The sequence below is a fragment of the Somniosus microcephalus genome, chromosome 12, assembly GCF_052327205.1.
Source record: "Somniosus microcephalus isolate GS21.2 chromosome 12, FLI_Smic_1.0, whole genome shotgun sequence".
Lineage (NCBI taxonomy): Eukaryota > Metazoa > Chordata > Chondrichthyes > Squaliformes > Somniosidae > Somniosus > Somniosus microcephalus.
In genome coordinates, this window is record NC_140998.1 from 49,553,256 (window position 1) to 49,568,280 (window position 15,025).

The following is a 15,025-nucleotide window of genomic DNA, read 5'->3' on the forward strand; positions in this document are numbered from 1 at the left end:
GTATTTAACATTTAAAAACATTTAAACATTAGACCTGAATATATCATTATACTTAATGGTAATTACTTACTAGTAGTTTAATTGGTTTCCATTTTAATTTTTTGCACCATTGTTCATCAGTTCAATGAATCACTGGAAATAAGAGATTAAATTACATTTTATGAATGTTGACATTTTTCTATATGACAAAAGCTTTTTCATAATTACACTTAGAATGTAATATGAGAGGCATATTGTATGTATGCAGCAGCATTGAAATAGTTTTCTCATATTTAAATAGAATAATAGAATTATGTGGTGCAACATTCACATCCTTGGATCTGATTATGATTTTCATTGTTTTTTTTATTGCCGCTCCCTTAGGTTTAATAGCCTCAAATCATTAATTCTGACTTTTGTGGATGTTGCTTTTACTGGGTGCCTAGGTCTGTGTAGATCATCTATTTCTCTGCTGCTTTATGATCCAATTATTAGATTTACATAAACTCAGTAAAATTCTAATACTTTTTTTCATTGATGAATATTACAAATATTGCTTGAGTCGTCTTAAGTCTCCTTACACTGAATGACGGTAATTGCAGGCTTCATGTTGCTAATGGTCTGCATAATAAAATCAATTGGCATTTTCAGCTGCATGAACATAAGCTGTTTTCTTTATCATATTTTGCAAATATGTCACCTAATGTGGAGTTGAAAGGAAATGAGATGTGAAATCCCACATAAATCGTTCCACTCCCTGGCAGAATTAGAATATGAAACATTACAAATACAGAAAATGCCACCTAATTTAGTAACAACTTGTCATATCCAATGCTTATTTTGTTCCCACTTTTTTCCCCAAGTTATTTTTCTTCTGCCCCCGGCACGGCATCTGCAAAAGGAGAATTGTGTTACATTTTATACCTGTCACCCCACTTACTCCTAGTCACCTGTACCAATCAGGCTTAGGATCCAGGTTATTGCCTGCTCTCCTGACAGCTGGATAGCAATGATTTAGATATGGTGTATAGACTCTTCTTGGTATGAGAGCTGGAATAATTAATGCTGTGGCATTCGCATTCCTTCTTCATCATTACTTTTTGAGTACCATTTAAAATCTTAAAAAGGTGGTTTAAAAAAAATAAGGCATCCTATCAACCAGTCAGAAAATTGTAAAGTTTTGAGTCCTTAAAACAAAATGAATGCTGAAATGTATTAGAGTACCTCTGGAAATAGCATGTGCTATGAAGGATAGTGAATTGTTCCTAACTTCTGAGAGTCACACTCCAGGTCTGCCGAACTGGAGAAAATAAAATAATCTGTCTCCATAATATATAATATAAACATCCTAAATGTTTCAAAAAGTATAGGGGTTATAACTTGCATGCCAATCCAGGAAAGTAGCAAAAGCTGACCAACAAGTTCAAAAAAGTGGACAACTCAACTCACTATGAATATAAGTCTTTGACATTTGAAAACAAGTGATCACATTGAAAGTGCGGTGGGAAATGCTCTGGTTTCAACTTAAGCTGCAACTATATCTAACATTCTTTCATTGGTATTGGAGGGAAAAAAACAAAGTACACAAAAGCTCAAAGGGGATACAACCATTATTTTGCACAGTTCCATGGTATGTCCAATTTTCTGGTCTGTGATTTTAGGCAGAGTAAAGAGTCAGTACCACTGGCAAGCAAAACCCACATTTCCATATGTAAATTAATTAACTTGGTACCCATAATGAATTGTACAAGTTCAAGTAAGGCGCTGCTCTCAGTGTGCACATTGCTCAGTGCCGGACAGGGTAATGGGTCTGGACTACTTTGGAGTGTCTCCTAAATCAAGATTGCTGCTGATTGATTGAATATTGAAGTCTAGTTTTTTGCAGTGACCATTCTTCTACTTATGTATTGAACGTCTTGCAGACTTTTATTTATCTCTACATGATTGCCTTTCTGTTGAAGCCTTCAGTTTGCTAAGAGACCTTTTCCTGGATCTTGGCAATTACTGCTACAGTAGAAGTTGGAGCTAACAAAGTTGGAAGGATAGGCATCCCTTTGACTGTTCCCATAGTGCTACATTAATTAGATGAGTAATATAATTTCATGAGGACACAACATCCTCTGGCCAATGACACCTCATGTTTGCTGCCATCAATACTGGACAAGCTGTGTGCACAGAGCATGTCACTCCTACCTGGATATGTCACTGGTCTTCACCACCTCCACTTCACTACAGGGGCAGTAATCAAGCTATGCTGTCTGCTGCAGGCTGATTTACAGATAATGTCAAGGACTCTTCCCATATTTGCGAAGGTCACTGCAGCGTTAAGCTTCTATGAAACAGGATCCTTCTAGGGGACATCTACCAGATATGCCAGATCATTCCTGTATAAAGCAAGTGACTGGCACTATGCATGTCAGGGTAAACACTTATAACTTGCCCAGTGGAAAGGAGCCACTAACTGGAGAGGGCTCAGACCTTTTACCTGGCTAACAGATTCCCCATCAGCTCAGGCCATTATAAATGGAACCCATGTGGATTGTAGTAAAAAGGAATTCACATTCTGCACATCTTTGTAGTTTAACTACCAGCAGAAAAATACTTAGATTGTATCTTTGCCTTGAATGAAGCAATATTATGTACAGGTATGTAGACAAATATATATACACTTAGCTTGACATTTCTTCTGATGTCAATGAACATTTTCCCCATTTTCTCCCAGATATGGCGAACCTCAGACATTGCATTAATTTGGTCAGTGAATTCCGTCTGTGCAGTTTGCACCTGTAATTTTACAGGGAGTGCGCGGGTTCTTGTTTGCTCCTGCACCTCCGAGTGTTTACTGAAAACACTGCATTCATCATGCTCATGGTGATGCCCAATCTGTTGCCCCCTTCAGCAGAACAATCACAGGCAACACCCCTTTAAAGATGAGTAGGAGCTACTTAGAATCATAGAATGGTTACAGCACGGAAGGCCATTCGGCTTGCAACCAAGCAACTTCCAGACCTGTTCCTTTTCCATGTGTGGAGAGTCTGGTCTGATGAATGGGAGGTGGGGGGTGGGGGGGTGAAGGACTGGACATGCAAAATTTAGTGAGGCTAGGATTTTTGGCATTTGTGTGCTTGCACCAAATGAGCACAGACCCAATTTTGCTGTACTCAGAAAACTGGGAATAATTTACATCCTCGAGGCCTGTTTCCAGAAAGTTTTGCTGCAATGTGTCTACTGTCCTCCCCCTCTCACATGGTACTCCTGTTCATTTTATAGTGAATAATTATTAATAATGAAATAACATTTAAAGAAAAATAGACATTTAATATATTAAAGTAGTGATTAAAATGAAATAAGCTTTTAAATGTTGATGTTGTTACTTGGCATCACCTGTCACTCCTAGCAACGGAGACAAGTGCCAGGTCCAACAAAATGTATGCATCACGATCCCAGCCCCAGCACTCAAATATGCATTTTTATATAATTTGCAACATTCCCTCAGAGACTAAAAAATAAATGAAATCTAACAAAAATTCTGTAGCCCCTGCCATGCTGCAGAAGAAGCCAAATCCCGTCTTCGCTTTAATGTGTCCTGCCAAACGCAGGAGTCACAGGAAGCGGCAGTGTAAAAGCATTATGAATCAGCTGTGGTGGCTCATGGGGTGAGCTCTGCGGAGCTTGGGATGCTTGAATCTCCACTGCTCTTCATTCGCAAACACAGACAAGCAACCACTGGGTCTGAAAGGCTGACTGCGTAAAACACAGACAGTTGGCATCTATGCATCCTGCAGCGCTTGCCTTTGAGCTCTTAAGCTCACAATTTAATTTTTGAGAAGAGACATTTTTAACAATATCATAAGGGTCACCTTGTGAATGCATTCCCCTGCTCTTATGTTATCATAAACGCTGACCAAATTACTCAGGCTTCATTGAATGATGCCTTTCCCTTTCGTCCCAGCTCTTTTCAGCTGTATTTCCAGGATTTCCCTCCTCCTCTTTGCAACCAGGGCCCCTTTTATGTTTTCAACCTGTCTTGAGCACCAGGCCTCTCAGTGACGTACTCAGATGTGTGGCCACAGCGTGCTGAAGTAATTGTGACCTCTCTCTGAGTTCGTGCCTAGCTCTCTCCCCCTCTGCCTGCTGACCTGTTCCACCAACTATGGAAAACGTTTTGCTTGCAGCACATGAGCAGCACTACTGAACCACGGTGGCTCATGGGACAACCTTGGAAGAAAGCGGGAAATTTGAATGCCTGTTGAGTTCTAACAAGCGCAAACAACGGGTCCAAATGCTGACTATCAACACAAGTACAGACAGTTGCCAACTATGGCATTATGGCAATGCTACAACGCCCTTATTATAAATCTCATCATCAAGAAACTACTCATGAAATAACGCTGGACGGCCAGCTGGTGGCGCCGTCCAAGGAGTATAAATACTCAGGCATGGGCCCAGCTTTCCAGGGACATTTTGTAAGACAAGGAACTAGTGAAGTACAACTAGACTTCCATGTTCTGAAACAAGTTGATTAAAGCCTTGCTTTATATTCAAACCAAGTGCGTATTGAGTTTTATTACGTCAGCCCTCTCACAACTTTATTATACGTAACATGAGCACTTAAGGTGCACAAGATATTCTTGTATTGCATTACAGATAAACACCTTTATTGAATGAATCAGTGAAACATTTATATGGTAATTCAGCCATTCCCAACAGTAAATATCGCTTTTCCTTGTGGTTCCAGTCTAGTACAAAGCTAATTAAGACCAGGGGCACGATGCCTGCAAACACAGGAGAAGGTGACATTCTAAAATAGTGTTCTTTTCCTCTTTTTCTGTCCAGTTTCATGTATGGTGACCTAACGGATAAGAAGACCATTGAGAAGGTCAGGCAGACATTTGACAACTATGAATCAAACTGCTTTGAAGTTCTCCTGTATAAAAAGAACAGTAAGTAGTTATAATTCAATTATAGATCCAAATATCTTAAGATTTTTCTTGGGATAAATTTGAAATGGTAATTGTTTACAAATGTCCATAAAGTAACTCCACTTCTTCTCCAATGATTGATTCATGCATTTTTTCCTACTATGTGAGTTGATTTTGAACATTTTTGTTAGTAGGAGGACTCCTTTGCAGTCAGATTAGCTTGTTTTTAATCCATTAAGAACCATCTGTTCCTTACTGAGATTTAACTCCATCCCAATTTGAGTTTTTTCACTGATCCAAAGAGAAGCCAGCTTCATTGAATGAGCGGGGATATTCCTCCCCATTAATGCCTTCAGCAGCATCTCCAATGACTACTTACTGCCCAAACCTTACCGAGCCAGCGCTCAATGAGCCTCCTGACCCTCTGACTTTGCCCATCTAGGCGCCCCACCATCACCAAGGGAAGACCCTGTGCCCGACCACCCCCAGCATTTAGTGTCACTGAAATTCAGAGTTGTATAAGATCCTTAAAAATCTGCAATGTACCATTGACTGTAATGTGAACTGTGGGTTAGCCCAAGTAAATTCTGCTGACCTCAATAAAAACTTTCAAAAGGCTTTTCATTGATAAATTGGATGAGATCCCAAAGCCCTAATCACATCCACTTGGCTCTGTATTTGTAGGCTTGACGTTATGATCTACTATTCAGCTGCTCAGTGTGTCTGTTTTATTTTATTACCTTGTGGCTCATTTCAAGCATACCTTGGAATGGTGCATATTGAAAATGATTTTTTAAAATGGGAAGTTAAAACAATTTTCACATGAACAGGTTGGAAAAAGAGAACCCTGACGGTTCTGGCGTTTTTTTTGTAATTGTGATGGGGCAGGATTTTTTTTTTGAAATTTGAACTAAGAGAGCAATGATCTAAATATGAGCAGGCGAGGATATTTTGATGATAGCAAAATACTGCGGATGCTGGAAATCCGAAATAACAACAGAAAATGCTGGAAAAACTCAGCAGGCCAGGCAACATCCGTGGAGAGAGAAATAGAGTCAACGTTTCAGGTCGAAACCCTCCTGATGAAGGGTTCCGACCTGAAACGTTGACTCAATTACTCTCTCCACGGATGTTGCCTGGCCTACTGAGTTTTTCCAGCATTTTCTGAGGATATTTTGATGTCTACCTTGGTGAGGAAAACATCAATAATAGCACATCCTGCATAACTGGAATGCTGATACAGAAAGTAATATTGTTCAGTTAGCAGCCTATCTTCAAGCTAAACTATCATGATAAGAAAAATAATATTGCCACTGTAGGTGCTTGTCTATCTTGCTTTGTGGCTGGGTGATATATTGGATGGTAATAACACCTGTTTAATTTTAGACTGTTCAGCGATATTCTTCTTAAACTAACAGTGTTTATTTTTAGCAAGCTATTTGGGTTAGATTATGGAATGAAGCCTGTGTTGAAGATTTATTAAAAAGCCTCCTCCACAAGGCTCTTTTATTGGTTCGTCTTCTTGTGCCAAGTGATTTTTTTTTTTAAGTATTAAATTTCGCTCATTAGTAAAATAAGATGACATTTAATGCATGGATTTAAAACATACCCACACACATAGCCTGACTTTTAAAGTGTCTTGTTTGGCTATTGTACATCATATAAACAATTTTAATCAAGCAAATGTCATCTAGGAGAGATCATTTAAAAATACAGTGTTCGGGCTGGAAATTCTGGTGTAAACTCTGGCACTATTCTGTGTGGGTTCCTGCCCCACAAACATTCCTAGAAAACTGTGCTGCAAAGAAGGTGGGTGCTACTTCTGCCTGCCCCGGTTGTGCCCAAAGATAACATTTGAGGGGTGTGCCTGTATACATTCTAGAGCTACCCTCGGAATTCCACCCATCTCGACCCTGATACACCCAGGGGGACTTTAACCTGCTGAGAGCGGGCGTGGTCCCATTCTGGGCCCGAGGAAACCCTTTTGCTGCAGCAAGCCAAGATAATTGATCTCTTCAGTGGGTAAGTGCCGCTGTTGTGCCACTCCAGGTGGTGCCCACCCTGAGTATTCAAAAAACCCCATCCTCAGGAATTTGGACAGGGTCACTGGCAGGGCACATGGTGGATGAAAATCTTGCTCCATCTTTGAAAAGGTCCATTGAATTTCCTGTCTTCACCATCCATTTGCATCTCAGTAATATAATTTCATTATTTTAAATGTTTTGGCCCAACATTTTCTTCACCATTAGCACTATATATAGCTCTATTAGTACTCAATATTCCTCAGAACTGCTCCTGCTTCTGCACCATAACTTTGCCAGAAGTGCAACGGAAAGCCTTTTACTTCTGTAAACGGGGTTTCTGCCACACTTCCGGCAAAGTTACAGCGGCAAAGCTGGGGTAGGTCCCAGTCATTGGGGGAAAAATTCGGTTGGTTTGCGCCTTCCGTTAGCGCCCTAAGAGGACGCTGATGGGGCACAAAGTAACTAGCGCCCGGGCGCGGCGATGTTTGTGCCGCTCGCGAAATTGACTAGTTTTTGCGGCGGGGCAAAAGTTTACCACCCCGATCTCCTGCGCCCGCAGATCGTGATGTCAGTCGAGCGTGTAACGCCCTGGTGGCGCCCCGGACTGGATATTGTGTGGCGCCCCCCTCCTTTCTGCCTGGCGCAAGCAACGGCAGGGAGACTGGAACATTTCCCAGTCGGTGAGGGGCTGATGGGGGGGTGCTATTTAAAGGCGCCCTCTTCCTGGCTTTTTCTGTGGTAGACATTTTTGCACCACTCATTCTGACAGAGAGAGAGATTCTGAGAGAGAGAAGGAGAGACTTCTTCATAGAGTCAACACTGTGTGAAATAGTTTTGGCTACTGAGCATCACTTTGCAGGTACTTTTGGATTTGACCTTCATTACTTCGATTGCCAAGAGACTATGGGGGCTGCAATGATTTGGGGCGTCATCCTGCGCCTATGAATTGGAGGCAACAGAGACGCAGAGAGAGAGTGGCAATCATGGCCAGACGGAGGAGGGCCAACAGGCCTCTGCACAGGAGACCTTACCCTCCTAGGTTATTCCGGGAACAATTCCCCTACATTAATTTGTCTGAGGAGCAGTGTTTGCGCAGGCTGCGCTTCAGCAAGGAGGTGATCACAGAGCTCTGCCACCTGCTGCAGCCAGATCTGCAGCCTCAACTGAGGACCAGGACGTCTCTGTCGGTGGCAGTGAAGGTCACAGTGGCTCTGAATTTTTATGCCACCGGCTTCTTTCAAGCAGCTACTGGGGACATCGCCAATATCTCCCAGTTTGCAGTCCATTGCTGTATCCGTCAGGTCACAAATGCCCTCTATAAAAGGAGACGCCAGTACATCTCTTTCCCGATGACCCGGGCCAAACAGCATGAACGCGCATTGGGCTTTGCGAGGATAGCGGGCTTCCCCATGGTGCAGGGCGCCATTGACTGCATGCATGTGGCATTGTGGGCACCGCATGAGAATGCAGAGGTTTTATGAAACCGCAAGGGGTTCCACTCCTTAAATGTCCAGTTGGTCTGTGACCACAGACAGCTGATACTCGCTGTCAATGCCCGCTATCCTGGCAGCAGCCACGGTGCTTTCATCCTGCGCCAGACTGGTGTGCCAGAACTTTTCCAGGCACTGCATCAGTCAAGTGGTTGGCTCCTCGGGGACAAGGGTTATCTACTGTGCACCTGGCTGATGACACCGCTCCATAACCCCAACACCCCTGCTGAGCTGCGGTAAAATGAGAGCCATCTCGCCACCAGGAACATAATTGAGCAGACAATCGGCGTGCTCAAGCAACGGTTCCACTGTCTGGACCACTCAGGAGGAGACCTGCAGTACTCGCCTGAGTGAGTCTCCCTCTTCATAGTTGTGTGCTGCATTCTTCATAACCTGGCAATCCTCAGGAACCAGCCAATGCCACCAGGCCTTGGAGCACCACAGGAGGAGGAGGAGGAAGAGGAGGAGGATGATCAGCAGCAGCACCAAGGCGGGAGGGAGGCCCACAATGTTGAAATTGCAAGGGTTGTCCGTCAACGACTGATAACAAGCCGCTTCTAGGCCCCTACAGAGGAAATGACTTCTGGCATGGAGAACAACATGAATGAAAGCAACCCGCAACCCCAAAGCCGGCCAAGGCAGCAATGATTCCAAAGGCCAAACCTGTACATTTTTGAATACAAAAACTTTTTTATTTTACAAACTCTGTGTGTGTCATTTCTTCATGACAAACTAATAGAAACAAACACAAAAAATCATTAATTAACATAACTGGTTCTCACAACCTGGAGATAATGTCCAAAACACTAAAAAAGAGTTTGAACACGAACCTCGGCCTTTAATAAAAACATTCCCAACATTTCGTCAGACCTACTTTTTGCCCTTCGAGGGTGATCTTCCCTTGCACACTTCCCCCCTACCCACCTTACTGCTCCTCCGTAATGGGACCCCAGTGGCTGCAGCAAGACTGCTGGAAGGCTGTTGATTGTCAGAACCTGAGACTGCAGATGCCCTTGAAGGATGGCCTCGACCAGCTCTGGGCCTGGAGAGCCCGGCTGCAGACTGCACCAACTCTGCATGGGCGGCAGCAGTCTGGGCTACAGGCGGTGGCAAGTGCAATGGAGAAGTGACAGTGGTGGCAGCAGGAATGCTGTCATCTTGAGAGAGGACAGCAACTCCCTGCTCGACTGATACTCTGGCACTCCAATGGGGCAGCACCTCAGCATCCGGAGCAATCTGCTGGAGCACAGATTGCTGGCCTGCTGCAGCGCGGTGAGAACCCCGGGGAAATGTGTCTGAACCAGCGACAATGGCAGCAGTCAGTGCTTGTCGTGGCCTCAAACTGTAACTGCATGAGAGCAGTCTGAGATTGGATCACGGCAGCCAGTGACTGAATTGCAGCACTAAGCATTTGCGTGGCATCCGCCTGTGCTACAGCGTAGTGCTCCATACTCCTTGCCAGTGCATCAGTGCATTCGGGCACCCTTCCCACTGCACCCATGAGCTGAGTGTGCATGTCCACTGTGATAATAATAATAACTTCCGGGAAGTTATGTCATCACTTCCTGTGAACTATGAACTATGAACTGTGTACATACCTCACTTCCTGTCATATGTCACTTCCTGTTGGACTGGTATAAATACTGGACTGTTCAGTATTGTAAGAGGCTTCTACCAGAGGCATGGTAAAGACCTCTCTTGTATATAGTGTGTTTGTAAGTTGCTTAAAGCTTACCTTAAAGTTACTTGATGTGTAAGACTCCTTTTCTTACATCATCCACCGCCTGGGTGTTCATTTCAGCGATGAGCCGCTCCTCCTCTGCATCCAGTGCAGCAGGACTGGCTGGCCTAATCTCCCTCCGGGGAGAAGGCCCCCGAGTTTCCCTACCCCCATCGCGTTGCTGCAGCCTGCTGGGTCCTGGAGCTTCACCCTCATCAGACCCTCCCCCCTGCTCCCCTCCAGGGAAGGCGTGTTCCCAGTGTGGGCATGGGCTTCCTTGGGAGAGGGTGGCGCTGATGCTCCGGCTTCCTCTTCATCCTCGCCTGCAGCTTCACTCCCACTGGCAGCTTGAGGACCCGTTTCCTCAGCTGGTGAATCACCATCTGAAAGCAAGGAGTTACAAGAGTGGCTTTAGCGTGAGGACAGGGGGCGCAGTAAGGGAGGAATGAGTGCAGCGATTTAGTAAGTTGGATTGAAAGTGTCAAAGGCTGGTGTTGTGAGGGACAAGTGGAATGAGAGAGGAGAGAAAGCTGATGACCTTACCATTGCTGTCCCAAATGGGGTCGGCGTCTCCAGTGGCGATGGGACCGATCACCCGGCTTGCCACAATCCTGTGGATGCGCAGCTCAAGATTGCTGAGGGGTTGCAGCTGAGGCCGCCCTCCACCGGTCCATTACTGCTGTCTCCTGTTATGAGATAGCTTGTCCTGCAAGAAAAAGTACAGCGTCTGAGTAAATATACAGCCATGGTCTTGCCTGATGTGCCTCCCATAATTGAATAGCCCTTACTGTATGCAGCCATGGTCTTGCCTGATGTGCCTCCCATAGTTGAATAGCCCTTACTGTATGCAAGGTGTGGAATGTGCATGTGTGTTTCATGAGAGGGCCATAGGTGTTGGATGAGTGTTGGGCATTGGGGTTTTAAGACCCTCTGGCCATAGAGTGAGGTTGAAATGGAGGGATGGAGATGCGTTGAAAAAAAGCCACTCACCCTGACGGCCCGAGTGAGGTCGTTGAACTTTTTGCAACATTGTATATGGGTCCTGGGCACCATGCTCCTGGAGGAGACGTGCTGAGCCACCTCCCTCCACACTCTTCTGTAGTCACACGGCAAAGGCCTCCTGCCACTCTCAGGGTAGAGTATAGATCTTCTGCGCTCCACCGCGCCAACCAGAGCCTCCAAGGCCCGCTCGCTGAAGCGCTGAGCTCGTTCTCTCACCCTCTCCATAGTCCTTGGCTAGAAAATGTAGTCACAGGTCTCTCCAGGCTGAGATTCAAGGCTCCAATGAGCAGGGTGTGGCTGGAGAGCAAGATCGACCCTCCCCTTTAAGAGCTGGGCAGTGTGTCTGTGTTCCATCGCTAACTGACATCACCTGCGCTGTGCCCGCGCTCTGAGTTAGCGCCTCGCTCCTCAGCCTTTGCGCCTTAAGACAGGTGTGCAGTGCCTGATTTAGCGCTCCAATCACCTCCAGGGGCGATAGAGGCCAAGTTTGCAGTCGGAGGCGATAATTAGCGCCAGGCGCGAAACTTTGCGCCCGGCCGATAATTGCACCCCAAACGGGGCGATACCAAATTTCTCCATAATTATCTTTTCAATGATTCCCTGCTCGGAGAACACATGCACATTTGAAAATCAAGGATTCAAAATTCCTCAGGGGTTCCACTCGTCTCCCCCAGTATCTCTGGAGGGAGACTGGTGGAACCTCTGAAAAATTGGAGGAGTTCCGGCTCTGCCAGGTCTCCACCATTTCCAGGAGTTCCTGGTTACCCTGTAAGGGGTGGAACCTCTGTCTAGCTCTTCAAGGGAAATCATGGTTAGGGATGGAATCAAGGACATCTTGCCTCTCGGGCTCGGGCTCTTTCTGGGGAAAATGGTACACCCAATTAGGTGAGGCAAATCGGCCTCCACAAGGGCAGATGTGGGCTGCACCAGTCCATGACGGGCAAATGGTCTTTTACTCAGGTGGCTGAGGAGACAAAAGTCGGGCAAACCTCCCAGCCAGGGTGCGGGCCTGGTGTTTCCAGCAACATTGGGCAAGTAGACACTGGGGATATGCCTGAAGTGGTGCTTGTGCCCACATGTACCATGTAAATTAGCTGCCCTATTGCTGATCCCACAAACTCTAGTGGACTTGGTGCTGGAGGACGCTGTCCGTCATGATGCCTGCATCACCACAGTAATCGTGACTTAAGGAATTTTGGGGCCAAAATGTTGAACGTTTTAACTCATCATGAAACTGCAATGCAACTGGTAATGTTTGTACATTGTGTACTGAAAATGAAAGAAACGCATAGTACCTTGTTAAAATGTTCCAATTTTAAGAACACATTTTCAATAATATTCTGCTTAATCAGCTCACACTTGAACAGTATTATCTTTGGATGCTATCTTTGGATGATTGCTCATGTTATATCAATGGTGACACTTGCCAAAGAATAAGGCCCTGATTTTAACTCCCTTCGTCTGGCAGAAAACGGGTGGGGGAGGTGGGGGGGACAGTTAAAATGAGGGCAGCATTCACCCCCTCTGATCCCGCTGCGTCCAGACGCTAATGTCCCTTGCCCCGGGCCCCCCCTCTCCACTTAATTGACTGCCGTGACCGTTCCCACAGATCCCCGGCTGTGGCCTCCTGCTGCCGAATTCTGGCTGGGTTCGGGCAAGAGTCGAAGTAACGTTTTGGAAGTGTTCATGCAGGCCTCCACGTCCCCGGACTCCCCGGGTTCGCCGCCCGTTTCGGAGCTCGCACTGCACCCGCTCCCCCGTAAAAATTGGGGCCCAGATCTTCAATAGATTTCTTGTGGATTCATTGGAAGATTTTATGCAAACACTGTGACACCTTTTTAAGCAGCAGGATTAGAGAGGCACTCAAAGAATGGCGATCACCATTCAAGCAAAATTTCTGTTTCAAATTTGTTAATTATTTAACTGCATTGACACAAGTAACCAAAATCACTCACATTGTAATGACAGGATTGCCAGATCAGGTTATTGCACAATTAGCTACACTCCACACTGAAGGCGGTGTTGGACTTCGTCGACGTCTGCCCTTGTTGACAGTAGGCTCCCGAGGTATGGAAAGTGGTCCACGTTGTCCAAGGCCTTGTCGTGGATTTTGATAATCGGGGGGCAGTACTGTGTGGCGGGGGCAGGCTGGTAGAGGACCTTTGTCTTACGGATGTTTAGTGTAAGGCCCATGCTCTCGTACGCTTCAGTGAAGGTGTTGACGATGGTTTGGAGTTCGAACTCCGAGTGAGCGCAGACGCAAGCGTCGTCTGCATACTGTAATTCGACGACAGAGGATGGGACGACCTTGGATCTGGACTGGAGGCAACGGAGGTTGAACAGTTTTCCGTTTGGGGAGATTACTGAGGGTGAGATGGAGCATTGCAGCAAGGAAGATCGAGAAGAACGTTGGTGCGATGACACAGCCTTGCTTGACCCCGATTCGTACGTGAATTGGGTCTGTGGTGGAACCGTTGATCAGGATCACGGCCTGCATGTCATTGTGAAGCAGGCGGAGGATGGTGACAAACTTTTGAGGGCAGCCAAATTTGAGGAGGACACTCCATAATCCCTCATGGTTGAGAGTGTCGAAGGCCTTTGTGAGATCAAAGAAGGCCATGTACAGCGATTGGTGCTGTTCCCTGCATTTCTCTTGTAATTGACGTGCGGTGAAGATCATGTCCATTGTGCCTCTTAGTGGGCGGAATCCGCATTGCGACTCTGGGAGGAGCTCTTCGGCCACTGGGAGAAGGCGATTGAGGAGGATTCTTGCGATGACTTTCCCTGTGGCAGACAGCCTGAGGAAGAGAGTGTTTGAAGACCAGGACCTCAAACCCGGCACTAAGCTCATGGTCTACAGGGCAGCAGTGATACCGGCCCTGCTATATGCCTCAGAGACATGGACCATGTACAGCAGGCACCTCAAAGCACTGGAGAGGTACCACCAACGCTGCCTCTGCAAGATCCTGCAAATCCATTGGCAGGATAGGCGCACCATCATCAGTGTTCTTGCTCAGGCAAACATCCCCAGCATCGAAGCTTTGACCACGCTCGATCAGCTTCGATGGACGGGTCACATTGTCCGCATGCCCGATACGAGACTCCCAAAACAAGCGCTCTACTCGGAGCTCTGGCACAGAAAGAGAGCCCCAGGTGGGCAGAGGAAATGCTTCAAGGACACCCTCAAAACCTCCTTGAAAAAGTGTAACATCCCCACCAACACCTGGGAATCCCTGGCCCAAGACCGCTCAAAGTGGAGGAGAAGCATCCGGGAATGCACCGAACAACTCAAGTCTCTTCGCCGGGAGCAAGCGGAAGCCAAGTGCAGGCAGCGCAAGGAGTGCACATTAACCCAAGCACCCCACCCACCCGCCCCTTCAACCACCGTCTGCCCCACCTATGACAGAGACTGTAGGTCTCTCATTGAACTCATCAGTCACCTGAGAACTCATTTTTAATGTGGAAGCAAATCATCCTTGGTTCCAAGGGACTGCCTAAGAAGGAGAAGAAGAAGACACTCCACAAAATTGTAATATGCTTGTGCATGGCAGAAAAATACCAAAGAGTTTGCTTTTAGAGTTGAATTTAATGTTCTCAAAGATCAAGTGATTCTTCAAAAAAATTGCAGGCAGTTTGAGGGGAGAGTGGAGGGAGAAATTCAGCTTTGTTTCACCTGTTTTTATGGGTATAAAATGAAAAATAGGGGGACTAATTTTGGGTGGCAATCTACCACGCCTGATCTCCACCGGAAGTGTGGCAGTCGCTATATTGGAAGCGGACGTATTTTAGGTGTCCAGAGCGCTGGCCTGAAACACCCGTTATGTGACCTGCCTATGCAAATCAGGTCCTAAAGCCGGCTGTAGGACTCTGATGCGAAATCCAGGTACA

At 46.1% G+C, this 15,025-nt stretch overlaps 1 protein-coding gene across 1 annotated transcript in view; it reads left to right on the plus strand.

Moving 5' to 3' along the window:
* kcnh5b (potassium voltage-gated channel, subfamily H (eag-related), member 5b) overlaps positions 1–15,025 on the plus strand; it is a 553,929-nt gene that overhangs the window by 103,009 nt on the left and 435,895 nt on the right. The window contains exon 3 of the mRNA XM_086002823.1: positions 4,816–4,922. Coding sequence (XP_085858949.1) covers positions 4,816–4,922 — 107 coding nt within the window. The remainder of the gene's footprint in view (positions 1–4,815; positions 4,923–15,025) is intronic.